This window comes from Selaginella moellendorffii, unplaced genomic scaffold, assembly GCF_000143415.4.
Source record: "Selaginella moellendorffii unplaced genomic scaffold, v1.0 SELMOscaffold_56, whole genome shotgun sequence".
Lineage (NCBI taxonomy): Eukaryota > Viridiplantae > Streptophyta > Lycopodiopsida > Selaginellales > Selaginellaceae > Selaginella > Selaginella moellendorffii.
Genome location: NW_003314317.1, coordinates 184,235 through 211,132, shown reverse-complemented (window position 1 = coordinate 211,132; position 26,898 = coordinate 184,235). Strand labels below are relative to the sequence as shown.

At 44.4% G+C, this 26,898-nt stretch overlaps 6 protein-coding genes across 13 annotated transcripts; 4 read left to right on the top strand and 2 right to left on the bottom strand.

Moving 5' to 3' along the window:
* Positions 1–470: 470 nt before the first annotated feature.
* On the bottom strand, positions 471–7,672 carry LOC9654194 (serine/threonine-protein phosphatase PP1). The gene is made up of 5 exons (XM_002982934.2): positions 7,567–7,672; positions 7,280–7,456; positions 6,656–7,218; positions 6,477–6,605; positions 471–515 (listed from the first exon to the last, which is right to left on the bottom strand). Exons 1-5 carry the CDS (start codon positions 7,670–7,672, stop codon positions 471–473), a joined length of 1,020 nt encoding a protein of 339 aa, XP_002982980.2.
* Positions 7,673–7,893: 221 nt separating this feature from the next.
* On the top strand, positions 7,894–11,869 carry LOC9654014 (pseudopodium-enriched atypical kinase 1). Of its 3 annotated transcripts, none has more exons than XM_024688093.1 (5): positions 7,894–8,050; positions 8,622–9,905; positions 9,960–10,220; positions 10,283–10,374; positions 10,432–11,869. In XM_024688093.1, exons 2-5 carry the CDS (start codon positions 8,853–8,855, stop codon positions 11,492–11,494), a joined length of 2,469 nt encoding a protein of 822 aa, XP_024543861.1. In that variant the 5' UTR covers positions 7,894–8,050; positions 8,622–8,852; the 3' UTR covers positions 11,495–11,869. The 3 variants fall into 3 exon arrangements, with proteins under 3 accessions (XP_024543861.1, XP_024543863.1, XP_024543862.1); XM_024688095.1 differs by lacking the exon at positions 7,894–8,050 and adding an exon at positions 8,079–8,460; XM_024688094.1 differs by lacking the exon at positions 7,894–8,050 and having other exon boundaries at positions 8,561–9,905.
* LOC9654193 (probable protein phosphatase 2C 58) lies at positions 11,837–13,000 on the bottom strand. The gene is made up of 5 exons (XM_002982933.2): positions 12,909–13,000; positions 12,631–12,843; positions 12,280–12,562; positions 12,067–12,221; positions 11,837–12,012 (listed from the first exon to the last, which is right to left on the bottom strand). Exons 1-5 carry the CDS (start codon positions 12,936–12,938, stop codon positions 11,869–11,871), a joined length of 825 nt encoding a protein of 274 aa, XP_002982979.1. The 5' UTR covers positions 12,939–13,000; the 3' UTR covers positions 11,837–11,868.
* Positions 13,001–13,198: 198 nt separating this feature from the next.
* LOC9654192 (tobamovirus multiplication protein 3) lies at positions 13,199–14,980 on the top strand. The gene is made up of 11 exons (XM_002983036.2): positions 13,199–13,476; positions 13,543–13,633; positions 13,694–13,746; positions 13,818–13,910; positions 13,974–14,045; positions 14,106–14,178; positions 14,248–14,293; positions 14,343–14,406; positions 14,472–14,525; positions 14,593–14,670; positions 14,758–14,980. Exons 1-11 carry the CDS (start codon positions 13,351–13,353, stop codon positions 14,869–14,871), a joined length of 864 nt encoding a protein of 287 aa, XP_002983082.1. The 5' UTR covers positions 13,199–13,350; the 3' UTR covers positions 14,872–14,980.
* A 141-nt stretch (positions 14,981–15,121) lies between these two features.
* On the top strand, positions 15,122–20,190 carry LOC9654191 (histidine kinase 1). 2 transcript variants are annotated; one of them, XR_002993943.1, is made up of 13 exons: positions 15,122–15,784; positions 15,847–16,083; positions 16,134–16,301; positions 16,360–16,467; positions 16,523–16,698; positions 16,750–16,990; positions 17,042–17,289; positions 17,346–17,502; positions 17,548–17,674; positions 17,730–17,918; positions 17,975–19,485; positions 19,561–20,050; positions 20,102–20,190. XR_002993943.1 is itself a non-coding variant. In XM_002983035.2 (12 exons), the coding sequence occupies exons 1-12, from the start codon at positions 15,506–15,508 to the stop codon at positions 19,771–19,773; spliced, it is 3,654 nt and encodes a 1,217-aa protein (XP_002983081.2). In that variant the 5' UTR covers positions 15,122–15,505; the 3' UTR covers positions 19,774–20,190. The 2 variants fall into 2 exon arrangements, 1 of the variants encoding a protein (XP_002983081.2); XM_002983035.2 differs by having other exon boundaries at positions 19,561–20,190.
* A 461-nt stretch (positions 20,191–20,651) lies between these two features.
* LOC9654013 (COP1-interacting protein 7) lies at positions 20,652–25,305 on the top strand. 5 transcript variants are annotated; one of them, XM_024688008.1, is made up of 11 exons: positions 20,652–20,838; positions 20,904–21,038; positions 21,099–21,287; positions 21,354–21,456; positions 21,510–21,555; positions 21,607–21,638; positions 21,690–21,739; positions 21,796–21,948; positions 22,005–23,787; positions 23,837–24,781; positions 24,869–25,305. In XM_024688008.1, the coding sequence occupies exons 2-11, from the start codon at positions 20,980–20,982 to the stop codon at positions 25,196–25,198; spliced, it is 3,690 nt and encodes a 1,229-aa protein (XP_024543776.1). In that variant the 5' UTR covers positions 20,652–20,838; positions 20,904–20,979; the 3' UTR covers positions 25,199–25,305. The 5 variants fall into 5 exon arrangements, with proteins under 5 accessions (XP_024543776.1, XP_024543777.1, XP_002983080.2 ...); XM_024688009.1 differs by lacking the exon at positions 24,869–25,305 and having other exon boundaries at positions 20,653–20,838; positions 23,837–24,362; positions 24,437–24,563; XM_002983034.2 differs by having other exon boundaries at positions 20,653–20,838; positions 20,907–21,038; positions 23,837–25,305.
* Positions 25,306–26,898: the final 1,593 nt, after the last annotated feature.

The window sequence follows — 26,898 nt, the reverse complement described above, 5'->3', positions numbered from 1 at the left end:
TATAAGTAAGTTTTGTTGAAAGTTTAGTTTTGGATACTAAGTAAAGTATTTTTGACTTTAATTAGCTTGGTTGCTAAAGTGTTTAGAGTGGTGATTCACTCTTGTTTTCTTCTAGCTTTCTTTTAGTATTGATGACAATGAAGTGATGCCTTATTGTTGACATTGTTTATATTAAGATTCAAGTGAAATGAGATGTTTCTCCGAGGATTGATATTGAGTTTCATTAATTTTGATACAAATAGTGTTAATGCTTGAGTTGTAGCTTTTGAAAACTTGATGGATTTGAGTTGGGGATATATCGATCATTGATGATTTTTCTTATGCTTATTATGAAGTGAGTTATGTCTTGCTATAGAAAATGGATTCATGGAAGATCATTTGTGATCACTTATTGAGTATAGTTTTATTATGCTTGACTTTTGGATTAATGCAAATATGCCCTTCATTAGCTTTGTATTATGAAATTTAGCTTATGGATGTGTTGAGAAGGATATTATGGGTTGTACCATAATTTCTTTTTTAGCATTGAACTTAGTTCATGAGAGACTCGTGATCATTGTTAGGCAAGAATTATATATAAATTTCTTCAAACTTTTGGTTCTTTGAGTTGTATATTTAATGTTTCATTTGTTAGAAGTTATTAGGGAAAGCATTCTGGCATATTAGCTTCATTGTTGAAATTAGCCTTCATATATAGCAATCATTGGAGATGATTAACTATCATTTAGGATAGTTGATTATTTTTGTCAAAGGGTTTACTTGATTATTGTTAATCTAGAATGATTTATTGTTCTTCGGGATGGTGGATTCTCTCTTCAATGATGATTCTACATTTCTTTATTGATAGGATGATTAATGATTTTTCATGATAGTTTGTTGTTCTCTTTGATACCTTATGGCTTTTCACATTACTACATATTCTTTGTGGTTTACCTTGGATTAGTTTATTGGGTTTGAGAAATCAGTAGGATATTGCTAGCTCTTGCTTAAGAAATTTGAATTCCTTCGTATTGTTAATTAGGATCTATTCAGATTACCTAATGCGATAATTAGCATAAATGAGTGTTTCTTAGTATTGCAGCATTCATTCTATTATATTGATTATTGCTATAGTTGGTTTTAATAAATTGAATATTATTTCCATTGAGTAGCATTTTGCTTGCTAATTGATAATATTCTGTGTTCTTTGAGTTATCTTTCGTAAGTTATTTAGCATATTGTTTGTAGTTTTTGATAGTTAGATTCTATCATTGAGTGTTTTTGATGATACATTTACTATTAAATTTTGTTGGACGGTGAATCTTATGTTTTCTAATTATGATAATCTTGGTGGTTCGTATACTTTAATATTGGTTTATCAGATGATAACATACTTGGAATACTTTTGTGATTCATTGGTAATTAATTCTTTAAAATATCATTATCTTTGACTTTGATATTGTCCATTTATTAATCTTTGGGTTTGGGCTAATAAAGGCAGATTAGTTTTGACACTTTGGGTGCATGGTGAAATGTTTAGTCATAAGGTAGCTACTATTGATTGGTCACATCACCCACTTCTTTGTTGTTATTCCTTATTTCATTAAAAGGGCGTAACTGTGTAAATAATTCTAATTACTTGTTTACAATAGTTTATCTAAACCTTACTGACAGATTTGATTTCTTTGCTCAGGTGGAATGGGGCCTCTAGCTTCTCTCTCTATATCCCTGTAGATAGGGGTGTATCACACTTTTGTAAGGTGGGTGGTGAATCTTATGTTTTCCAATTATAATGATCTTGGTGGTTCCTATACTTTAATATTGGTTTATCGGATGATAACTTATTTGTAAGGGTGGCTAACTCTGTTGATCATTTCCTTGTCGGTGATGGCCGGAAAGTGTTTGAGTGTCTGAGAGGTTACCCTATCTCATTTTAATTGGTGCATTTCTCACAAAGTGTGAACATCATGAACTTTTTCTAGAGTTATTTCCTTGGTGGTGTTATAGACTAAAATATGTATTGACAAGGATGTCGATCTTCCTTAATGTCACAAATGTAACTTCAGATATCGAAAGTTACCTGTCGGCTAATCCTTTTAGATATTCTTTCCTTATTGCCACGACAGCAGGCTGGTTCTCTTTATCAACCCCTCTTGTTCAAGTATTGGTAAAATGGCTATACTTAACTAGATGGACATAAGGTAGGAACTCCTATGTGTTTCTAGCTGAGCATACTTGGCTTGGCTCTTAGTTCTCTTTTGCTCTATTTTATATTGGGTTAACAAGAACCCTCACGTATTGAGACTTGTCCCTCAATAACATTGGATAATAGCTTACCATGCCTACCAAACACCTTCACTATCATGCCTTTTATGTTAGTCTCATTTCAGTCCCAAATGTTATTTATGGAAAGTGCTAAATTGGCTCATTTGGCAAATCTACGGAATATAGAGATTGTCTTGAACACAATGGTGTTCGTCCTGTGTCGAAATTCGCAATCTAAAGACATTCCATATTTAGTAAATTTGGAGCTTGTCCCAAAGATTATCTCTTGGTACTAAGGGAGGCTTGGGGTGGAGGCCCAAAACATGTGTTTCTCAAGGGGAAGAGGGGGGGGGGTTCCAAAATATGTAGTAGAGATAGTGGGTAAATTGGGCATATCTAACCAATTTGAGGTATAGTTTAGCTCCCGCTTGTATGCCTATCCTTATTCAGCATCTGGCTTGGGTCTAAGACCAAACTTCACACTATGGTAGCTAATGGAGTACCCATATCTTTGCATTAGACCACTGGTATATTGAAATAACACTAAATTTTATTTGGCTCCGTTTTGCATATTGGTCTTAGCATTGGAATGCTAGATGCTTTAAGACTGTTCCAAGTCACTTCGTGCTTTTGTTCCGTCACTCCTTGAATTATATGCTCAAGAGTTGCTTTGTGGTTTAATTCTGTCACTCCTTAGCTCTATGTTTAAAAGTTTGGCTCCGTACCTTTGTTTAATGGCCCAAGGCCTTGAAACTTGGGTTCCACACCATTGTCCTTTGGACACATGGCATGTGACACGTGACATATAAAGGGTTTAAGTTCATGGTTATCCTAGGGTAAACCACTATAGGATAAAGGGTGAAAACCACATGTATTACATTTGGTATTAAAGGATGAGTTTCAGTAAGTTTTACTTAATGAGATTAGGCAACTAGTCTCGTTGTATACATAGAGATGAAAATGACAATTTGAGTGGATACACGTTTGGTAGCTAAGACTTCGTAGTTGTTCCTTGGATATGGATTTTGGTTACCTTTTTGTACCGTAATATATAAGCTTGCTTTTGGGCTCATAAGATGGACAAAGATATAACATTTTGCATGAGTTTGTGCTTGGGCTTATGAGTGAGGCACATTAGCAACTCAAAGTTGAACTTTGAGTTAGTAGGAATAATATTAGCCTATTGGTAGTTTTCATGAGTTGTTCTTTGTACCATGGGTAAAAATAAACCTTCTCTGGGTTTGTTATGAGTGGCAAATAAGTTAGTCCATAGTTATTTAGCATGGCACTAGTGGATCCTTTCTATGCATGATTATGAGTGGATCAATCAAGATTGTAAGGATTAGTCTACTGGTTCAAATAATCATTACCATGCTCTCTCATAAACTTTTCTTGGATTGAACTAAAGGCAGTGCAAAAGCAAGATTGAAGTTTGGTCAAAGATGAGACTGAAAAGAGAGTCCTCAAGGACAAAGGATCAAACACATAAATTATTTTCTCTTTTTGGAAAGATGATTTGCAATGAGGTGTTAACTTATTACTTGTGTTCATATCATGCAATCAAGAGTCTTTACCTTGATGTGTGTCGATTATAATGGTCTTACAAATGGTGAGTTGTGGGATGGGTGAAGAGCTAACCCATTTTGTCTAGGCTTATTATTGAAGACGTGGGTTGCAATGCTTAATTCTTTTTTAGGGAACTTTGCTATTGTTCCTTGAGTAACTTGGTGTTGGATAAGTTTTGTGTTTGGTCGGAAAGAGAGTGGCATGAGCTTGTCAATATTGTGAACAAAAATTAGTGGTGGTAGGTGTTGTAAATCTTTATTAATGGGATGTGGTATTTATGTTGCATTTTATCAAATTGAGCTGGCACTTGATATTCACATAAACCTTTGAAGTAATGATATAGGTGTTGCTTGATTAATGATCAAATCATTGTGATTTTATATTATATTCATATGATAATGAGCAATGTGTTTACGAAGTTGTTTGGTTAAACAATGATCAACCCTAAAGTGGTTGATAGTGAAGATAGTCTACTTGCAATAAGTAGCATTGAAGTAGTTTTGACTTGGTTCTCAATGATGATCCATTATGCTAAGCTTGAGTTGGTACCTTGATTCCTTAAAATTTGTTTATAAGGTTTTGGAAAAAGGTTATAACGTTCATTTACTCAATATTTGCTAAATGATAACTTACCATATCTGCCAAACACCCTTGCTATCATGCACCTTGTGTTTTTCTTGTTCAATCCTAATTGCTATTTATAAAAAGTGTTTAAATTTGCTAATTTGGTATATCTATGGAATGTAGAGATTATTCTAAACACAATAGTATTCATTCCATGCCAAATTCACAATCTAGCACTATTCCATATTTAGTAAGTTTTAAATTAGTCCCAGAGACTAACTCTTAGTACTAAAGATGGCTAAAGGTGAAAGCCCAAAGCATGCATTCTTCAAGGGGGGGGAGGAGGGGGGTTATGGGAGGGGTTCTAAATATATAGTAAGGAGATATAGAGATAGCAAGCAGGTTGGGTATAACTGACTAACTTAAGGCATAGTTTAGCTCCCGATTGTGTGTTTATCCTAGTTCTATATTTGACTTGGGTCTAAACCTAAGTTCCACACCATGTTAGTGTAAGCAAATTAAATTTTCCATTCTACTTTAGTCACTTAACCATACCTCCAAGCATTTGGAAGAGTCTCACTCACAACCTCTATTAGTCCTATTCCGGAATTGGGGCTTAAGTCTCCACCCAAAAAATGGAATATGTTAATTTGGATAATGTTAACAATGTTGATATGTGTGACCAATCTCATCACACACCCAGTAATGGATATTATTATCACAATCACATCCTTGCCCTTGTCTTGGGCAATAGTAGTATTAACCTCAATTGGAATAGGATCATCTCCCATAAGAAGTGGAGCTGGAAAAGTGGAAGAGGTGATGACTTATAATGTTGTACCAAGGGAAAAGCATCATCAAGAGTGGTTAGAACAAGTGCATGCATAAATCTTTTAAGATTTTGACAAAGTGCTAACAACAATATTCCCAATATGATCCTTTCCAACATATTGAGCTCTGCACAAAATAAAAAGTTTTGGAAACAAATGCCAAATTGCATCACTAAATCAAATAGCCCTTGACGAAGATGATGCATTTGCTGAAAGATATTATTACAATCGTCAGCATGTCCAAATATATGTTTGATGACATCCAAGAAAGTACTCTAATTCGCATAAGTAGTTGTGCTCAAACTATTATACCATTGCAACTGTCCTTTGGAGACATGTGGGAAATTCACTCAAATGTTGAGGATCATCTCAACAATGATATGTGGCAATCACCATAATGTGATTGAACCAATGGTACTCATCATCCTTAGGATTCTCATGGAAGAACTTCTGCCAAATGCAAAGATTAGCAGCAAGAGCAGAAAGAATTGTACTATGTGCCATGAGTGTTGCCATCAATTGAATTTGATTATTCAACTACAACTGCATAGCATTAAACAATTACACTAACTATTACTCCAAAGTCAAAGGAGGAGGAAGTTGCTGCTCTGCCATGAAGATGAACGAAAAAAAAGGAAAAAAATAAAAGCGAAAAAATTGAAAAAGTTATAAAAAAGTGACATCTAAATAACGTAAAAGCTAGATCTAAACCAAAATCCCAAACCAAGCACTCTTCAAAGACAATTAAAATTGCCCTTCATTTCCACCAATGTGAGTGCATGAAATATGGAAAGGGAATATAGAAATGTATATATCAATTAACTCAAAAACCTAACTTATATATAGGAGCAAAAGGCTATCAAAATCCTACCATGCTAATTTTAATGTATAGTTATTAATATTAGCATATGGCATCATAGCTATACACTTTGAGCTCACAATTATAAAATTTGATTTTTAATTTATTTAAGCAAGGTAGTACCTTGAGTATGCTTAGATATTCTAGGATCTAACAATTTAGAATAATCTTGTATTTATAATTTATAAACATGTTTATCATAACTCTCCTAAATAGTACATTCTAGTTTATTCTATTATATAATGGTTGATATGTAATAAAATTAATTTTGTGTTATAATTATAAACATATTTATAATTTTAAACTTCTAATTGATCAGTGAGCAAACTAAATAGCTGTATGGAACACACAACAAATTATTACACCAACGTGACAGAGTCACAATTGGTTTGGGACCATTTAGCCCATGTTTTATAAGAGCACAACAGTCTCTCATCCACTATCATGATAGCAGCCAAATTATTCTTATTCATATAACATGGAGCCGAAAAAATCGTCACAAGCTTGCCATCTGCAAAGAACTCATATCCATCGTTCGCAACCTAGAAATTAACCACAAGATGAAAGGTAAAGGGTAGAAATATTCACGTACTTGATGAGCTCTGCATATAAGATCCAAACCGTGCTTGGCAGTAAACTCCTTCACAAGGTCTGGGCCAAACGTCATGCTGCATCCACGCAAACTATGGTTCCATCCGTTTCCCCACGTACATGGATCCGACCATAGCAAATCCGTCAATAGCCCACTCTCTGGAACGTCCACTGGCCTTGTAATATCTCTAATCTGGTCCAGGGAATCTAACTCCGGCGAGATGCCTCCATGCACGCACAGGATCTTCTTCCCGATCAACGCTCCAATGGGGAGGCACTTAAAGCATCGCTTAAAACACTTCCAAACATCCTCGCTCTTGTAGCGCCCCACGCACTCGTCATAGAAGCCAAATACTTTGTTGACCTGTGAGTCTTCGTGGTTTCCCCGCAGCAAGAAGAAGTTCTGTGGATACTTGACCTTGTACGCGAGCAGCAAACAAATGGTTTCTAGGCTTTGGTTGCCCCGATCGACGTAATCCCCCAGGAAGAGATAGTTTGATCTGGGAGGAAAGCCTCCAATGTTGAAGATCTTGAGCAAGTCCCTGTATTGCCCATGGATGTCACCTAAAATTTTAAGGTTTTACAAGATTCCACATGGTTAATTTAAACCTAAGATGGAACGTACCACACACGACGATGGGAGCGTTAAGCTCGAGCAGTGATGGCTCCGATAAAAAGATTTGTGCGGCACTGTCACATAAGTTCTCAATCTCCTGCTCAGTCATTGGGACTGGCTCGCCCGACCGTTTGAGAAGGCGAGTTATAAGATCGTCCAGAGCGTGCGATTCCACGAATATAAACCCTAAATTCTAGTGAAACAATCCTTCTATTTATTAGAACTAAAGAAGCTTAGGATACAAAGATTCCTATGATTAAACTCAAGGCTTTTTGCAATGCTAGCTAGCAACGCACATTCGCCGGTCCACATCACTCTCTTTTGTCTGTGGGGCAGGCCCCGTGACGTGGACCGTTGGATCGCGACGCGTGAACTCATTAGCCACCGTGGATATAGATGCATGGGCCCTGTATGGCATGGATGTATAGCTAGCTCGAATTTCGTACGCACGACGATTGGAGGCGCTCGTATGATTAGCCCGGACTGGCGAGTCAATGCCCGACACGTGGAAGAGTCGCGAGCGACTAGTCGCCGTGACTGTCGTGGTTAAGGACCCCAAACGCTTGCGCTCCAGTCGCGGTTGCGTGTTTAATTGTGCCAAAATATTTCGCTAGAGTTTTTCTTTCGATCGCGTGGGAAATCGCGAAACCCTGGGCGGAGTTTCTTCGCGATTCGTGGCGTCGAGGCAGGCGGAGGCGGCGATCGGCGGCGATGGCGAGCTAGGGATGTCGGATCGGGCGCCGTCTGGAAGCAGCATTTCTTGCGTGATTTGCAGCTAAGGTAAGCTAAGGAGAGTGCTCTTGCGGTAATCAGTCGCGTCGCGTCTTCCCTCCTCTCTCTCGCGCTCTCTCGCGCGCGCTGCAAGCAAGCATTCATGATGGGAGCTCTGCAAATCCCTGCTTAGCGATGTGAGGCAGCTAGAGCACTCCTCGCAAATCCATGCTTGCTCTAGCTCTGGTAATTTCTGTGAGCGGTGTCTCGTAAAGGAGGGCATTTTGGTGTTTAGTGCCTGCTCGTCCTGGCAAACGTCGCAGCGCGGAGCTCGTTTTATCCGCGCTCTAGGAAAGTGTTGCTGTCAAAAATCTCATTCCCGGCCTCTTTTTTCTATCCTCCCCGCGCGTACTTTTCTGGCTATGGTTGGTAACTCTGGGCTTGCCGAGGCAAATGCGGCGCAGTTCGTGAAGGAGATGGTGTAACAACACTCTCTCCTTTTTTTTTGCTCTTCCTGGTTTTTTTTTTGTTTTTTGTTTTTCCTGTGCTTTGAATCTTCAAAGGCTTGTTAGATCGTCTTAAGGCTTTTGCTCAATGCCTGTCTTGACGTGGTCTCGTCTTTGCTGTTTTGTTTGCGCAGGAGTAATTCCTTCGAGCCTCGTCTTGGATGCGTGTGGATCTGAAAGGGCATAAGGCTCACTGCTGCTGACCAGGTATTCACCTCTCGTTCTAGCTTCCAATTGGGGGAAAGTTCGGAAGCGAGATATATGGACTGCGTGATGCGCTCGCGGCCTCGAGATTGGATCTACAGGGTCAGTAGAAGCTAGAATTCACGGGACAGGGAAACAGGGACAGGAGTTTTTTCACAGCCATGGCGAGCCTCACTCCAGGGGTGCTGGTGAAGCTCTTGCAAAACATGAGCTCTGAGACCAAAGTCGCAGGGGAGTATCGCTCGGTTTTGCTGCAAGTCATTGGGATTGTTCCTGCGCTAGCCGGAGGAGAGCTTTGGCCGAATCACGGTTTCTACCTCAAGGTGTCAGACTCTTCACATGCAACTTATGTTTCGTTGGCCGAGGAGCATGACGATTTGATTCTCAGTGACAAGCTCCAGCTCGGCCAGTTTATACACGTTGATAGGCTTGAATACGGGTCTCCGGTTCCGCTGCTCAAGGGTGTGAGAGCTCTTCCGGGAAGGCATCAATGCGTTGGTACTCCTGAGGACCTCGTGGCTACAGTTATTCCCAACGTCAAGAGTGGACCGGCGAATTTAGTTCCCACCGTGGATGCCATCGAGAATGCCATGAACAGGAACGCTAAGAAGAAGTTTGATCCATTTTCTGCGGAAAGCGTTGCAGCCAAGTTTGCTGAGCGGGCTGTTATGGATAATCCGGGATCAAAACACTTGAGTAGAGTAGGGACGGCCGATAGTCTATCGAAATCACTGGACAGGGATGGGTTTCTGAAGAGCAATGACAGGCTATCTCGATCAGTTTCTTCTAAAGACAGAACGTCTTCTAGGTCCAAGCTCGACTTTGACGAGAGTTACACTGCTTCTACGCCTTCGAAATTATCTGCGAAATTATCTGTGACAGTAAAGGACAAAGCAGGTACAGGAACCAAGGCAAATTCAGACAAACTTCCAGGCCGAAATGTGGTTAGCTGTTCTGAAGATAGAAAAGTTCCTTACCACGAGCTTCCTCTGCCAAGGCCGACTTTATCTCCTGTCTCTACTCGAGCGTCTACAAAAGGTTTAAAAAAACTTAGCAGTTCACCGGAATCAAAGAAGAGGAGATCAGGGGTGTCACTAAAAATTGAAGTGTTTCCAGCTAGCACGAAAACGTTGCGTAAAAGCTGGGAGGGCGTGGTCAGATCAAAGGAAGGGAAGGCCAAGACATCGTCAAGATCTCCCGTATCAAAGAGTTCCGTGAGTATTTTGCATATTACAACATATTTCTAACATTCATCTGTCTGTTCACAGGTTTTAACTTCAGCAAAGCTCAAGCAGAAAAGCGAACCTCCGCCTCCAGTTCCAGCTCCAGCTCCCAGTCAGACTGATGGGGTGTCAACCCCCAGAAAGGGAAACAGAGTAGCTGCAAAATCCGGGCAGTCGACAAGGGAACCTGAGCCTGTTCAAAAGAGTCAGCCCGGTGAGAGCAATATCATAATCAATAGCAAGAAATGGACGGACGGAAGCGTTTCATGGGATTCCCTCCCTGCAAACCTGGCTGAGCTCGGAAAGGTTTGCGGATCCCTGTGTTCTTTTGAATGCGTGTTTACTCTTTTCGTTTTTATTATTTTCAGGAAGCTGTCCGCAGGCGTGATGCGGCTTCAGCTGCTGCATCGGAGGCTTTGCAAGAGGCATCCGTGGCGGAATGCGTGATCCGTAGCATCAGGTGAACAGTCGTCATCTTGTCATATTTTAGTTGGTCATTGATAACTTGAATGTGCAGTATGTTTGCAGAGTTATGTTCAACGTCAAAGCCACAACTCCCGCAACCATCAGTGGAGCAGTTTTTTGACTTCCATCAGAGACTTGGTCAGGCTTTTACGACTGCGCAAGCTCTAGCAGTCACAAAGAAAACAGAGACGGATCAAAATGAGGACTCGAGTAACACGGAGTCGAGCATCACTGCGTCGCCCGTCAGTGCTGCTGCCGCTATGTCGGAGGACGACGCCTCGCGAATTTCCAAAGAAAAAGCCAAAAATTCCTGCCAGTGGATCGCTACGGCATTGTCGACGGACTTGGCCGCATTCTCAGTTTCAAGCAAGCCGATAGGAAGCAAGACCGGGACAAAGAAGGATTCGTCCAAGACAGTCAAAGGCTCTAGCCAAGCTGTTCTAGTTCTCGATGGAGGCTTCAACGCAGCGTCCTCGCCACAGCCAGCTTCCAACAAAAAACAAGTCCCGGCAGAAAAGAGAAAAGGTGGCGATGGCTCAGAAGTCGCCGGAAGGCCTCCCTCGCCTTTGAGAGCTTCTACGACGAACCGAAAGAACGGTGGCAATGCAGCTGTTCCAGCAAGATCGACTCTAAAGTCAAGCACCAAGACAAGTAGCAACGAGCCATCGGTTCCCAAGCCGGCACCGGAGCCAGTGGCCATGGAATGGGTGAGAGGAAACGGTCTCAAGGACACTGCCGAGCTAGCGATGCAACTCCAGCTGGAAGCACAGAGCTGGTTCGTCAAGCACATAGAGGAAGCACTGGACAATGGTTTCCAAGCAAGCGGAGCTATGGACGCCGAGCAAGTAACCGGGGCTCAGCAGCAGCAGCAACAGCAGCAACTACACAACAGCCAGCTCGCGTTGATGCTCTCGCAACTCAAGAGAGTGAACGATTGGCTGGACGCTACAGGCAGCGGCAAAGGCGAGAGCTCGTTGGAGCCACAGTTTGTAGAAACGCTGGCGAGATTGAAGCGGAAGATCTACGAGTTCCTCCTCCAGCATGTCGAGTCGGCAGCGTCGGCTCTGGGCAGCCAGTCAGTGATGGTGTTCGTGAAAGACTCGTCGACGAGATAGAAGAAGCTCTTCGCTGGAAGACTCGAGCTCTTCTATATCTCGGTTGGATGGAAGACTCGAGCCTCTTTGGACGGGATGGAAGGCTCTTCGTCGAGATAAAAAGCTTTTCTTCTCCAGCTGGAAGGAAGGCTATGGTGGCCGAAAGAGAAGAATGGTTTGAAGCTGGCATTTGTTGTATCATTGGGAGGAAGCTGCGCTGGATCTAACTTCGCGGACAGGAACTAAGTTCCAGGAAGAAGAAATTTTCCAGGAAGAAAAAGGTGAGAACAAAGTTTACAGGAAGAACACAAAGTTTCCAGGCTTGGATTCCTCCCCTTGCAAAGTTACAAGGAATGTACAGTATTGATTTGTGTCGATTCCATTCTCTTGTCGTTTTATTTCTTCCTTAAGTGGACAACGACACAGGAGATATCATCCGAGCTATTCAACAAAACGGCCTGCGACGTCAGCTTCTCGGCGGCGTGCTTTGGATCTTTAATTTTCCGGATGTGATCCACCGCCTCCTGGTTCTTCATCACCTGCAGAGTATCGCAGCGAGCGTTTTTTCAAGAGATCATTTCCGCTCGGATTACCTTCCAGAGTCCGTCGCTCGCGAGTATCAGGAACTCGTCTTTCGGCTCGATGGCAACTTCCTTGATGTCTGGATCGGCGCTTAGATGGTCTTTAAGGTTCTTGTCCCCGAAAGCTCGAGCCACCGCAAGTTGGCCATCCACGCGAGGCACATCACCTGAAAAGAATTCATTGATTTCGCTTTGTCCTGAGAATGTGGAAGGTTTTGTGCTTACCTGGGAGTTTGAGGACAAATCCACCTTTGTTTTGGATGGTGTCTCGCTCGGCCGGTTGTCCGGGCTCGTGATCCACCGAGAGTTGCAAAGCCTCGCCTCCGCGGCTTAAAACCGCTCGAGAATCGCCTATGTTCGCGACGAGTAGCCGGGAGCCGTCTATCAGAATCGCTGTGACTGCTGTGGATCCTCCAATGCCCAAGTCTGTCGATTTCTCGAGGATGGTCTTGTCTGTTCTTTCGTAGGCATTTCGAATGGCACTGCTGGGATCGCTCCAGAATCCTGGCTATGGAAGTTTTCGCAAGTGAAATCCAGATTCAATCGCGAAACAAAGAAAACAAACTAAGAACGTACTTCGTTGAGAATGTTGTCAAAGAGGTTCTTCTGGAGATAAGCTGGAACGTTGTGTCCCAGATGCCCGTCGTAGATTGCAAACAATCCCAGGTCGTGTGTGTTGTCCCCTTCCTTGATCTCCTTGTAGTCGGCAACGAAGAAATCCTCCATGGGATGCGAGGATCTGCCCTTGAGACAGGCAGAGCCATAGGTAACCTCGCGCTCCTCCGAGGTCTTGGAAATCAAAATGAGAGATCGATCTTACCCTCAGTAGCAAATTTCTCGATCGAATCACTCACCTTAGTGCGAATCAATCGCCGGAGACACATTTCTAGCAGCTGCGGCAGCAGATCAATCCCTGGAGCTCGATCGATCGAAGAAAACCTCCCAATGAGCGAGCAAATAGGTCAAAATACATTGACCCCTCCCGGTGTATATAGGCACGAGAGTCTCGAATCACTAAAGCACACGTGGCGACCTCTGGGCTTGCCAGATTTCAGTCCATGCAGCCGCCACGTGTCCCGTCCATGCACCGCGAGCCACGTGCCACTTTTGCCCTTGAAACTTGCAAAGCTCTGGCTTCGCGAAATATTTTCTTTGTTTCTTCGTGTTCTTCTCAATCGTCGCGCCGTCGCCCTAATCGAGGAGGAGGAAGACGACGCTGGATTTCTAGGGTGACAGTGGCCCGGGGCATGGGATTCGCAACTGCCGGGCGCTTCCTATGACGTAGGGCGCGAAGGCATGGAGCGTCTATCGATCGTCGCGGCGTTTGTGGAGGATTTGGGGTTGAGGAGCTCCAAATCGCTCGAGGACGGGGTGTTTTACGGCTTGGCGGCGGCGTACGCACTACTCTGCATTGCTGCCCTTGTAAGTTAGTTGATTCTTGTAAGTTAGCTGTGTTTCCTATCGATTTTCTTCCTTTGTTTCTTTTAGATCCAACTCGTTAGAATACAAATCCGGGTGCCGGAGTATGGCTGGACAACGCAGAAAGTGTTCCATCTCCTCAATTTCTTTGTAAATGGAGGTGAAAAGTTTCATATTTTTTTCTCTCATCCTCTTGTTTTGATTCGTCTTCTTCGATCAGTTAGAGCTGCAGTCTTTCTATTCCGCCGGCAACTGCAGTACCTCAAGCCCGAGGTAAGACAAAACTTGGAATTCCCTGGAATTTTATCGTATAACTTAAAGAGTTTTTCCATGGGATTCTACAGATCTTACAGCCTATCCTGTTAGATCTTCCCGGCCTCCTATTCTTCACGACTTACGCTCTCCTGGTTTTGTTCTGGGCCGAGATATATCGCCAGGTTGGTGCTTCTTAATACTTTGATTTGTTCTTATCCGAGTAACGACGTTTTGTTGTTTGTTAGGCCAAGAATCTACCAGCAGAGAACTTGCGCCCGGTGTTTGTCGTTATCAATTGCATTGTTTATATCGTTCAGGTAATCGAATCATATCTTGCACTTAATTGAGAGAAGATCGCATTTCTCCCTTCGTGACAGCTACTCCTGTGGGTTATCTATTGGCTAAAGCCCGTCGAAGTTATCCTGACTATCTCCAAGCTCTTTTTCGCTGGTACTGTTTAACATCCAATGCGTTTTTCTCTGCTTGCCAATCTGACAGGAATTTGGATCGGATTGTTAGGTGTTTCCTTGCTGGCAGCGTTTGGGTTTCTAGTTTATGGTGGAAGGTGAAGTTTTCTTTTTTCCCATCTCGACGTTCCCCGATGTTTTTTGCAGGCTTTTTATGATGTTGCGGAGGTTTCCAATCGAGTCCAAAGGACGCCAAAAGAAACTTCACGAGGTACGATGCGATCGTAGTCTTTGCTGTATCGGGTATAAACTCCAGAGCCCTTTTCTCGCTTACAGGTTGGTGGAGTGACCGGCATCTGCTTCGCGTGCTTCACGATTCGCACGTTCATTGTAAGATTCCCCATCAAAACTCCTCTGACTCGCGCCAGAAAAATCTAACACTTTATTCGCTTACCAGCTTGCTTTCTCAACGTTTGAGAAGAACGCGGACCTGGATGTTTTATACCACCCCTTCCTCAACGTCCTCTACTATTCGGTAAGTCGATTTTTTTCTTCCCGGGATTTGCTCGATTGATGGATTCGATTCGATGACAAACTCTTTGCTTGGTTTTGTTCCTTCCAGCTAGTCGAGATCCTCCCGTCGGCATTGGTTCTCTTCATCCTTCGCAAACTTCCGCCAAAGCGACTAGGAGGAGGAAACCAGTATCACGCGATAGATAGACAAGAGAACGCTTAATCCGAGGAGGAGAGCGTTCTATTACTGTTAATCTTAGCTCCCGCCAATACCCAGGCAAAATAACGACGGCGATATTTACCGGACGCCGTAAGATTGGATGATGTTTAAACCGGGAGGGATGTTTAAAGTCGTTTGTTTTTAACCGCCGGGAATTAAGGGGCAAATGGCCGTACTGGTGGCGGGCCATTAATGATCTGGGCCACGTGGAACGTGCCGTACACCGAGCAAAGCGTGCCCTTCAACGTGACGGGCCGGAGCTGTCGAGGAAGAGGGTTTTTCATCTGTCCCCAAATATACGCTTTTCTAGCTGCGAAGATCTTGCGTTTTGGCCGGTTCTTGCCCTCGGCGCTAGCGCTACATTCTTCGATCGACTGGTGCTGCGCCGCTGCTGCGGCGATGGGATTGCTAGGAATGGAATGCGGGAGGAGCGTGGCGGAGATTCTCGTCTGAATCGAGGTATGAGTGCTCCAGGATCGTCGCGTCGATCGCTGGCCGCGGTATTCTTGGGGGCATTGACGCTCTGGATTGGCTCCGAGGCGAGCGAGCTCGGGATTTCGGCAGAGATTCGGGCAAGGATGGAAATATTTTGGATTTCGGGGATAGGTAGGCAGCTAGAATAAATGATCGCTGAGGGATGGACGCGATGAAGCAGCGGCAAGAGGCAGAGGCGAAGGCGAGGGACTCTATTGATTGCTCTGGCCGAGGCTGCGAATCGCTGGAGCTGCCCAAATGGTGCTTCAAGCGGGAAGAGGATGGCAAGGAGACGGTGTTGGAGCATATCATCTTGGACATGATGGGGAGCTCCGTGACAGTGGAGAACTTCGCGAATGCGGCTGTCCATCGCGCGTTTTGCCGCAAGAGGAGGCTGCTGGACCGCACCAACACCGTGCTCGTCTCTCGCCTCGCGATAATGGTACGTGGTTTATTTGATTCACTCTGTGCCTCTTTGACTATCTAACGCATCGGGAAACGCAGATTCTATTCGCCTTGATGCTCGTTTGCACCAGCCTCGTTACATGGTACTACACTTCCACCTATAGCAAGAAGGCTGTGAACCACGCGGCTTCGGTCTTGCGGCGTGAGCTACTCCAAAGCAGCTTGCAAACAACGTCGCTGATCCTAGGAGAGACTTACAACATGTCCTCTACTTTGAGCTCCCTTCACCAAAACGTTTTTCTCAGCAAGCGCAATTGGGCTTCGTCACAGGACGAGGTTCGTTCTATTCTTTGCTCTTCGGTTTGTTGCTGTAGCTCTCTTAACAGATCAGGAGAATCAATTGGGCTTTTCTATCAACCAGGCCGCAACTGAGCTCCGTCTCGTTTCTACACCGAGATGGTTATGCGGTTGATTATTCAAGAGTTAACAGATCGGAGTACTTGTTCTTCGCCAACGAGTCTTCCGCAGGGGTTCCTAAAGCATGGTACATGCAGGTATCTTTTCCGGTGCTCTAGTTTTACGCATGACGCTATTGCACTGCTTGTGTTCCAGAATCTGACTGGGTCAAAAACCGGAATAGGAAAGTTTCCCGCCGTAGAAAGCAATTCGACGCCTTATGTCATCAACCCTTCCATCATGCGCAAATTTCAAGCCAGCCAGGTCTCGGAGATCCTAATGTAGTATGCAAATCTAATGCGTGTGATTTTCTTTTCAGGCAAACTGGAGTATAGAACCGGGGGTTTTCGGTGAGCCAGTGATAGCTGCCGCAGCCTCGGTGTTGTCGGAAAGTAATGAATTTATCGGCGTCTCGGCAATCACAACATCCTTGAAAGAATTAACAAACTATTTATCTACAGTGGACCTGCTTGGAGGATTTCTTTACGTTGTCTGGTACGTGTTTTGACTTCCTTTCTCTCTGGAGCTCAATCTACTGAATTTCAGGAAAGACGAAAGAAATAATTCAAAAATCATAGCGATGTCGAGCGAAATGCAAGATACCGACATTTTATGCGATGCCAGAAATTCTTCCAATCCAACAATTGCTGCAGCTGCCACATTTTTAGAGTCAGGATACAAGAATAATCTTTTGGAAGTTCATGCTGTGAACGTCAACCTTATGGGTACCAAGTATTACATTGATACTATGCCAGTGAACAATAGTCCTTTCAGCAGCCTAAAGCTGGTGAGTCTGTAGTGGAATTTTTTGAACAGCCTAATGTTCCTGTTTTCACAGACTGCAGTAGCTGCTATTCCGAAGAAACGCATAATGGGTAAGATCGAGTCGTGGAAAAGGACAGTGGTTGCAGTATCTGTCAGCATTGCGATTGCTATCTCCATCGTGGGCTGTCTTCTAATATGTGTGCTTACGAGCAATATGAGCACCGAAATGCAGCTGAAGCAAGAACTGATTAGGCAGCTGATAGCCAAACATCGAGCCGAACAACTAAGCAATCATAAAAGCCAATTTCTTGCCAACATGAGGTATCCATGACAACAACAATCCTAATTTGTTGAGGACTGACCATGACTTCTTTCAGCCATGAGCTACGAACTCCCATGGCTGGCATAATTGGCATGTTGGATATTCTATCATGTGACACTCTAACTCCCGAGCAAGAAACTTCCGTTGGACAAATACGGCGATGCGCAACGGGGCTTCTTAGCATGGTTAATAATGTGCTGGATATCAGTAAGGTATGTTTCTCTCACGTATGACTTCTGCACTTACTGCCTGAACAGGTGGAGGCAGGAAAAATGGACTTGGATCTTGCTCCCTTTAATCTGGCGAGCGAGCTGGAATCTCTTGTGGATATGTTTGCAGCCCAGTCCTATGCAGCTAGTGTGGATGTTGCGTTGGATCTTTCAGGTATTTTTGTTTTTTGATATTCTGTTTCCAGTCCATGTATTATCTTGTATTTCAGATACCATTCCGCAGGCCTTGAAAGGTGATGCGTGCCGAATTCGACAAATATTTAGCAACCTGCTCTCAAATTCCATGAAGTTCACGGAAAATGGCCATATAGTCATTCGTGGTTGGGCTGATGAAAAACCGGAAATTAGTAGTGATGGTCCATCTTTCATCAATGTCATCTTTGAAGTTGATGACACAGGTACGATTGATAGATTTACGTTGTAGACATTGTTTTTAACAGAACTATTCTCATAGGTTGCGGAATTCCGTCCCACATGCATGAAACGGTCTTCGACAGTTTCGTTCAAGCAGATGCATCGTCGACGAGAATTCACGGAGGCTCTGGCCTTGGTCTCTATATTGTCCGGTCGCTAGTTCAGAAAATGGGTGGAGAAGTGCAAGTCATTTGCAAGCAAGGACCTGGAACTCTTATCCGTTTCAATATTGTCATGGAGAGATTGAAGGATGTTCCTCCGGAAACATTAGTGGCGAGTTCGCCGTCACCCGACAGCTTGAGCTCTCTCATAGGATCGCCGCAAGTTTATGTTTCGTATCCGACACCATCCTTCAGTCTTCTCGAGCGCACTCAGGTGGTGGTCGCTATGCCAGATGGTATGGCGGCAAGCACTTGCATACGCTGGTTAGAGAAGAAAGGTACAAGGGTGACTCATGTCAGCAGCTTTCAGGATGTTCTATCGACCATGGAGGCTATATGCAGCAGTGGCTGCAATGACTTTCGGCTAAACACAAGGGAATGCCAGAGAGCTGGCTATTTCAGTGATTTAGCGGACTATTCTCCGCTGGGCAGTAGTAGTGCAGGATGCAGCAGTCGGACTCTGGAAAGCTTTCTAGAAGCCGGCTCTTCGCTGTTGGCTTTGATCGACGTTTCTATGTTCCCTTGGGGAAAGTCGGGACCCTCGGACTGTGAAAGTTCATCTAAGATGCCGGCCTCCTTACTCGAAGTACTCAGCTTCCTTTCAAGGATTCGTCACCGGCACTCCCTTGCGGTCGGCTGGATTGCCCCTCCTGATTCCGGAATTTCCTTCAAGAAGGCGTTACAGGTAGCTGCTCCATCAGTTATCTTGATCAAGCCTCTACATGCGAGCAGAATGAAAAGACTGCTCACTTTGCTTCAACGAGTTTCCAAGTTTGAGCCGGCATCATCCGAGCCTTTGAGCTGCATTTCAAGCGGACCTTCTACTCCACGCCTGACAAGTAGCGTACCTGTGAGGCACTGTGGAGGTGGTTTGGGCATCGTTCATCACGTGCCTTCTTCAGACGTTGCTTACCACTCGGACGACTACATTCTCAGTACACCGGGATCACCAACGAGTGGACTTTTGACACCCGAAGTGGTAAACACCACCGCGGACGGTGTACAGGAGGACAGGAAAGGTGCCAAGGACCTCGAGAACGAGTGGAGCGGCCCGGTTATAGATCTACGAATACCGACCAAGCCAAAGAGCACAAGTTCTGCGAGAAGTCCTTTCAGCCTACCCGAAAGTGAGATCAGCACATCAAATGCGTCCCCGACTCATGCAGCAGTGGAGCCCCCAGGCTCCAAACCTTTAGCTGGCTTGCGGATTCTAGTGGTGGAGGACACGCCCATACTGCAGCGGATGATCGGGACAATCCTGGGAAAGCTTGGAGCTGAGGTGACAATAGTCGGGGACGGACAACAAGCCGTGACAGCAGTGGCTAAGTCAGTTAACGAGCTTCTGAAGTCACAGACTCTACACTTCGACTTGATCCTGATGGACTGTGCAGTAAGTTACTATTTTCAATGATCTTTGCTTCTTATTAATTGACGAAATCTCTTTTTGTTTTTGTTTTCTTGATAGATGCCGGTGATGGATGGCTACAGCGCGACCAAGGCCATCCGAGAATCAGAGGCTGACACAGACCGACACATTCCCATCGTCGCACTCACGGCGCACGCTCTAACAAGCGACGAAGCCAAATGCCGTGCTGTTGGAATGGACGCTTACCTCACCAAGCCGATCAATTGTAAGCTGATGGTAAGCACGATCCAGGAGCTGGTAAAGAAGCAGTAATTCCAGTAGCACAGGATAGCTCAGGACAGGGTGAAGGGAGGGCAGGGAAAGTCCAAAGTTTTGCAGTGGAGACGAGAGAAAGCAAAAGTTTTTCTTCTAGGAGGGGGAGTAAGAAACTGCTAGATACACATCGGAGATAAAGGAGCTGTTAGCAAGTCGCTGGGAAAGCATTAGATGCGCCGCTGGTGGTGGTCCTTGTCGGCTTAAGTTACCGAAGAAGCCACAGCTGCGAAGTTCTTCCAAGATCTCAGGAACTACAACTTCATGATCTCGACAGGTAAAATAGAAAACTGCATCAATTACTAACAGAGCTCGTTGGATCGACCAGAGTCTACTCGCTCGCATCAAAGAAGAAGCGCGCGAAGAGATCATTCGGACTTTAAGAAAAATACGAAAAATTTGATTCTTTGGCTTCGACGAAGTGGATCAAAGCTTTGGTCTCTACGTTTGCCAGGCCAAACAATGGTGGACTCCAGCTAGCTATCATTTGGCCGGGTTGCCACGTCACTTTACCGCGCGAGTTAATCGGGCCCTTGGATCCCCCATTCACACGTACCATGGCACCGTCAACTTTACATGCATGGATGGAGAGCATGCCGCATGATGTGGGGTAATTGGTGTGGAGTTCACATCACGATGTGGATGATAAGCATCTATGATGTCCCAACTACTCGTATGGGGTCCCACGTGGCACAGTTGCACTGGCCAGGGGATTTTTGTATGTATATTTCTTCGGGTATAGCCTATAGGCACCCACCCATGTGACAGCTCACCATTGTTTTGTTCCCCGATTTAATAAAAATCATTACACTAGACTACAGAGAAGGATCAATCAAAGTGGTTTTATTGCCGTGATTTTCCTTCTCTCTTTTTTGTGGACGAAGGGGAGAAGAGAGTGAGAAGGCGCGCTAGGTTTTCGATCGGGGAAGGGAGGAGCGCTCCGGCCAGCGGTTGCCAGGCATGGATTGATTCGATAATCTCGCTGTCGGGTTGTGGATCGCCTCGAATCGTGATGCCGCGCTGAAATTTCGATCCTCTCTCGGACGCCTGGAGCTGCCTGTGCCGGTAAGCGAGCAATGTAGGTTTCTCGAGCATCGGATTGTGAGAATCTCGTCACTGTTTCTCTGTAGCAGGACAAGGGTCGCCGGATTCTCAAGAGGAATGTGGATCTAGAGCCTGCTGCTTCCTTAGGGCGCTGCATTCGCGATGAAGGCCGATATAGTGCTGGATTTCGCCGTCTTCCAGCTCACACCGACCAGGACCAGGTTTCCAGAGTGTTTAGCTTCGACTGATACTTTGATCCTGATATTGCATTGTTATTCCAGGTGTGAGCTGCTGATATCGTCCCATGGTGTGAGCGAGAAATTGGCATCTGGATTGCTCAAGCCATTCCTTGCCCATTTGAGGGCAGCCGAGGAGCAAATTGCTGTTGGTGGCTACTCGATCAGGCTCGAGCCCCCGATTGATGGCAACCAAGGCAAAGCAAGCTGGTTCACTAAAGGCACCATGCAAAGGTAAAGCGCCTTTCGCTACTACCATTCATTGCGCTCCACCAATAATTCTTGGGACTGTTTCTGTAGATTTGTGCGATTTGTTAGCACTCCGGAGGTGCTGGAGCGCGTCAGCGTTGTGGAGACGGAGCTGATTCAGCTCGAAGAAGAGTTGTGCAACTACACGAATGAGGTGACCTTACTTTTCTTCAAATGGTTTTCTGAATGATGTTTACGTGACTTCAGGGAGACGACCAGCAATCTGTTGCTGGATCAGTCGCGACTGTTTCAGGTACCCATTGTAATCACCATGTTTTTCAACTTTCTTTAACTGTGGATATAGGTGGTGGAAAATCTTTCAACAAGCAAAGCAAGGTCCGAACCTTTTGAATTTGTGTCAAGCAGCTCATATTTTTGTGTCAACAGGTCCGCAAGGATGTAGAAGAGGTCGACGCTGAAAACAATGAAACTTCCAGGTAGAGAGTGATTGCTCGTACCGGTTTGTTCGGGTCTAACCGCTGCCATTTTGAAGATGCCGTTTGATCAAAGCTATGGAAACTCGACACGCGGTCTTGCAAAGAGAGCAAGGGATGGCATTTGCTCGTGCAGTTGCCGCCGGTTTTGATATGGATCACCTGTCCGACCTTCTTGCTTTCGCAGAGTATTTTGGTGCTGCGCGACTAAGGTGAGCTACCTCGGGGTTTTACGCATTATGACTAACAATAAGCTCCACAAATGCAGCGAAGCTTGTCACAAGTTTGCGTCTTTGTGCAAAAAACAGCAAGAAGGTGGTCTATGGCTGGACGAAATGGAACTTGTGGCAGCAGAGGGCGCGTATGCATATCCGGAGGCGAACGGCACTGGAATAACTATTGCTCCCGAGGGCCTGGCCCCACTGAAGAACATGATTGAGGCCTCCAAGGCTCACGACGAGAAAGGAACAGATGATACGGCCCGAAAGGACCCTCTTGAAAATCTCCAGCGGCAACCGTCCGGCTACCTGTCTGATCAGCACCACAACTTTCCTCAGATGATGGGAATGCCACCGTATGGACATCCTCCTCCTTGGATGCATTTCGGCAGCGAGCAGGGTTACGATCCTCGATTTATGCCTCAGAATCCATACGTGAACGGTAACTACGGCCAGATGAATCCATACTGGGCGGTTCCTCCCCCCGGTACTTTCAACAACGCATCCACCAACGGCGAAGCAGAGGAGGAAGAGGATGAAGTAGCAGAAAAAAGTAACGGCAAAAAGAACAGCAGGAAGTCTTCACCTCGGAGAAGAACGTCTTCGCCACTAAAGAAAGTTCAAGTCGGGCGTCCAGGAAAACGGTCAGGCATGGTTCTTATCCGGAATATTAATTATATTACAGGATCACAGGATCAACCTGCTGGTGGAAACAAAAGCAGGAGCACGGAAAACGAATCCGATGAGAGCAGTGAGTTTGAAACGAGCAGTGAGATAGATCAAGGGGGGAAGCAACATTATAGCGAAGAACGTCCGAGTCGAAACAAAAAGAAAACGAGGCGCCAAAAATCTGTTCCTGTGGTAACGGAGATCTCGTCTGAAGGCTCCCATGCATCAGCAAACGGAAAGGATACGATTGATGATACTTACTTCTCGGTACCAGGGAGAGGCGGCCTGCAATCTGGGGGAAATGCGTATGCTTTTGACTCGGAAGCACTCCCACAACAGCACGACAGGAGACGTTCAGAGTTTACTTCCGATGACTCATATATGCTTAATGGTGACGGAAGAGCTCATGGGAGAAATACAGGTTCCCAGTATGGTGCTGAAGATCAGATGAAATCTAGTAATCTAGCGTCCAAGGATGGACTGGTGCTGCCTGGGAGGAATCAGGCTGGGCGTTTCGTCTCTAGCAATCACGACTCAGAACTGTCTTTCAGGAAAGCAGGCCAACACGATGGTAACTTGGACGATTCCTTCATCATTCCCCAGCGTTCTGGTTTCTCGGATTCAGCACATCCGATAGACGAGTCTTATCAGCATCAAAATCGACAGGACGATTCCAAGGATACGAGTTCAGATGCAGTACTACAGGATCTTTTTATCGTCCCTTCTCGACCTGCTCTTGATACCTCAGAGGTGACAAGACGGACCTTGGAGCTCGAAATGCCGGCAGACCAGCTTTACGTAGAGACAAAAGAAAAGCCTGAAAGTCCAAAGTTCGAGCCGGAGGATATATGGATGCTGCCAGAGAGATCGGTGGGGAAGGAGTCACTTGAGAAGCGATGGAGCGACGTCAACGTTGAAATGGAGGCAATGTCGGCCATGCAACCGAAACCTGAGCCTACACCAGAAGAGGAAGTCGAGGAGGAATTTTACGAGCAATACCATGAACAGCGAGACGCTAAGTTGACGAAGGAGGCTGGGCCGAAGAAGGCAGAGAGAGAAGCAAGACTGAAGTCGCTGCAAGACACGCTAGACAAACGAAAGGCCGAATTGTCTTCTCGGTTCAAGGCAACAAGATCATCAATTCTGAAAACAAAAAGAGAGAAGGTATGTTATATGCTGACTGCGTGTATCTAACCATCCTTGGTACTTGCAGGAGGAGGCAGAGAGGAAACGTCTCGAAGAAATTGCGGCTGAACGTCGCAATCGAATTGCTGCACGAACCGGAGGCACTTCAACACCAAAATCTCAGCCGGCCGTATCCAAAGTGAGTAGAACCAGTACTACTAGCAAGCCCCCGACCCGAGCATTGAGTTCGACGACAACAAACAAGAGTTCTTCAGTGAAAAAGCCAGCGTCAAGCAGCAATCCTCTCAGCCGATCCGTCCCCTCCCTTGCAGACGTTCGCAAGGAAAACGCAAAGCCGCCGGCCGTCCGACAGCAGGGAGCAACTGGAAAAGCAGGAGAATCATCCTCTGCTAAAAAGCCAACGCCTGTGACGAGGAAAAGCGTAGCGTCGGTGCGAGAACTGGTAAAACCGGAGACACAGAAGGCTTCCACAAACCGGGCAGGATCTTCTCTCTCACAAACAGACTCTCGGTCGGCCTCGTCCAGGAGTCTCAAGGGAGTCCCATCGACTCCAGCTCCGGCAGCCTCTAGCCAGGAGAAAGCCAAAGTTTCAGGTAATGCTCCCCCGGGGGTGACGAGTTCCATTTCATTGAATCCTAACGAGTCGTCGTCCTCTTCTCACCTGCAGCAAGTAAGTACTAAGAGTGCCGAAAGAGTAGCGTCTCCAGGGCTGAGCACCGAGACTCTGGAAAAGGCCGATGAGCTCCACTACGGCAGCAGTGGTATCTCCCTCGAAGTCCCACAGATCGAGGCCGTCAGCTTTGAGCAAACGAAAGATATCCCGGAAGTGAAAATGGTGGCAAACTCTCGCCACGCAAAAGATGACGATAGCAGTGTTCCGGCGGTGGAACCCCCCGGAGACAAAGGCAGCAGCAGGGAAACGCTAAGCCCAGTCCAACCGACACAAGTCACACAGATCAGAGATGCAAAAGAAGTTGGGAGCAGCGAAGCAGTGGAAGCAGTGGAAGCGCAGATAAAAGTTTCACAGGTCAGAGACGCTAGCTCTCGGCAAACAAAAGAAGTTGGCAGTGGCGAAGCAGTGGAAGCAGTGGAAGCGCAGATCAAAGTCACGAGCTCGCAGGTGGAACCAGTTTCGCAGATCAAAGCCGCTAGCTCGCAAGATGGAGAAGCTGCGAGCTCGAAAGTGGGAGACGTTTCGCAGATCAAGGCCACGAGCTCGAAAGTGATGGAACCGGTTTCGCAGATGAAAGTGGCTAGCTCGCAGCAAGAGATCAAGGCCGCGAGCTTCCAGCCGCGAGTGGAAGGCATGGTAGCAGCGAAACCAATCCCTCCGGATGTGGAAGTGATCTACGTCCCGCACAAGATGAAGAACAAGGACTCGGGCTTGAAGAAGCTGCTGAAAATCGGCCGAAGCTTGGTCAGGAACTAGGACGCAGGGTTTTCTTGTAGAGAATGTGAGCTTCTTTCCTTTTATACTCGTAATATTTCTATCTTGTTGCCTAATTATATATAGATTTGAATATTGTGGGTTTTCTTCTAAAGCAACCAAAAACAATGAAAAACAAATTTGAAAGAAAGCCTTGTAAGTGGGACTGAATGAATGCCAAATCCAATATTGCACATAGTATATAAAGAATTGGCTGTCAAAAATATGTGAAACCCAGTTGTAACTTCAATTGATCAATATATCTTGCTAGCAAAGTTAACTACTGCAAACGAAATTCATGATCACCATAAAAGCACTTGCAGCTGGATGCAACATAAGCACAAGCTCCCACAATTGTATGGGTACAATTCCCATTCCTTTGGCTTGAATTTGCATGTGATTGATTTTATGCTCTAGTGGAATCACAAGTATTTGGATATTTAGTTTAATTGATTATAATTACAATTTAGCTATTTGAGCTTGTCTTAATTTGTAATTGCTAAGTATAACAAATTATTTGTATTATCTAAATCATAAAATTGACTTTAGCATATACCAAATAAGATACTCTTTAATTATAAATTATGCTAAAGAAATTTAAATTTTTTAAATATATACCATATAGATATATAAAACAAGCTAGGCTAATGTAGGTTATCGCCTCAAGATAAAAAAGAATGCTGGCCCACAGGCTTGCTGAATGAAAATATCAATAAGGAAATTGATATTGGCTAGGCATTCTATTGTTGGGAGTTTTGCATATGGATCACCGATTGGGTAACACTTGGACGGAGGTTGTCAAGTCAATGCAATCTCTACCATCAGTAGTTGTGTGTATAAATATAATTACAATATAAGAATATAGTAGTTTAGGATGCTTGTAAAACTGTTACTAGCTACTTTGATATTTCTAGCATTTATGAGCATTTATGCTGAAAATATTAATTATGAAATTGGTATAATTAATGTTATAAGTGCAGAAGTAGCAAAAAGAATTATAATTACTATTTCAAAAGCAATTAATCAAATACCTGACAATATAATTCCTTTAGGTCAAAGTTTGCATGGAAATGTATTAATCAATTCAAATAATGATGTTGGATTTGGGATTTTTGCTTTGGATACAGTTCAATTACTTTGTCATTTAACAAATGAGGGTCATACAGAAGCAGGATCTATTATAAGAAGCTCATTATATGAGATTTTAGCAAACTCTTATTATGAAATAATAAATTCAGCTGCTTCATATATTATTATAAAATCTAACCATTTTATTATTTACTATTTTATTAGAAATTATAACCTTCAAAGTTTAGAAAATAATATATATAATAATTCCCAATACCAAGAACAAATTATATCACAAATAGAAACAAGATGTAACATTTTTACATTTACATTAATAAGTGGTTATATTAATATGCCACATCAATATTTACTGCCAACACAAGTTTTAGTTTCTTTAAATAAAAAATCACATCTATATCTAGGCATTGATTGTAATTTAATATTATATGCAGAAAATAGAGTTTTATGGTCAACTAAAACATCAAACAAAGGCTTGAAGTGTGTTTTAAGATTACAAGAAGATGGAAATTTAGTCCTATATTCTTTTAATAACAAATGTTCTTTTGGCATTCAAATACCTACTGTAATAATAATAATTGCCCATGAAAATGCGAATTTAATACTTGCAAGATGAC

Bases quoted from the DNA above. Each gene is read 5' to 3' on its own strand.
- LOC9654194 (XM_002982934.2), bottom strand. From the start codon at position 7,672: ATGCATCTATATCCACGGTGGCTAATGAGTTCACGCGTCGCGATCCAA. The intron at 7,457-7,566 runs GTGCGTTGCTAG...ACTAGAATTTAG, and splicing joins AGTGATGTGGACCGGCGAAT to GGTTTATATTCGTGGAATCG. The intron at 7,219-7,279 runs GTACGTTCCATC...TTAAAATTTTAG, and splicing joins CGCTCCCATCGTCGTGTGTG to GTGACATCCATGGGCAATAC.
- LOC9654014 (XM_024688093.1), top strand. From the start codon at position 8,853: ATGGCGAGCCTCACTCCAGGGGTGCTGGTGAAGCTCTTGCAAAACATG. The intron at 10,221-10,282 runs GTTTGCGGATCC...TATTATTTTCAG, and splicing joins ACCTGGCTGAGCTCGGAAAG to GAAGCTGTCCGCAGGCGTGA. The intron at 10,375-10,431 runs GTGAACAGTCGT...TTGAATGTGCAG, and splicing joins TGCGTGATCCGTAGCATCAG to TATGTTTGCAGAGTTATGTT.
- LOC9654193 (XM_002982933.2), bottom strand. From the start codon at position 12,938: ATGTGTCTCCGGCGATTGATTCGCACTAAG. The intron at 12,844-12,908 runs GTGAGTGATTCG...TTGATTTCCAAG, and splicing joins GGCGATTGATTCGCACTAAG to ACCTCGGAGGAGCGCGAGGT. The intron at 12,222-12,279 runs GTAAGCACAAAA...AATTCTTTTCAG, and splicing joins ATTTGTCCTCAAACTCCCAG to GTGATGTGCCTCGCGTGGAT.
- LOC9654192 (XM_002983036.2), top strand. From the start codon at position 13,351: ATGGAGCGTCTATCGATCGTCGCGGCGTTTGTGGAGGATTTGGGGTTG. The intron at 14,046-14,105 runs GTAATCGAATCA...CCTTCGTGACAG, and splicing joins GCATTGTTTATATCGTTCAG to CTACTCCTGTGGGTTATCTA. The intron at 14,294-14,342 runs GTGAAGTTTTCT...TGTTTTTTGCAG, and splicing joins TTTCTAGTTTATGGTGGAAG to GCTTTTTATGATGTTGCGGA.
- LOC9654191 (XM_002983035.2), top strand. From the start codon at position 15,506: ATGGACGCGATGAAGCAGCGGCAAGAGGCAGAGGCGAAGGCGAGGGAC. The intron at 17,290-17,345 runs GTATCCATGACA...GACTTCTTTCAG, and splicing joins CAATTTCTTGCCAACATGAG to CCATGAGCTACGAACTCCCA. The intron at 17,503-17,547 runs GTATGTTTCTCT...CTGCCTGAACAG, and splicing joins ATGTGCTGGATATCAGTAAG to GTGGAGGCAGGAAAAATGGA.
- LOC9654013 (XM_002983034.2), top strand. From the start codon at position 20,980: ATGAAGGCCGATATAGTGCTGGATTTCGCCGTCTTCCAGCTCACACCG. The intron at 21,740-21,795 runs GTAGAGAGTGAT...GCCATTTTGAAG, and splicing joins GAAAACAATGAAACTTCCAG to ATGCCGTTTGATCAAAGCTA. The intron at 23,788-23,836 runs GTATGTTATATG...TGGTACTTGCAG, and splicing joins TGAAAACAAAAAGAGAGAAG to GAGGAGGCAGAGAGGAAACG.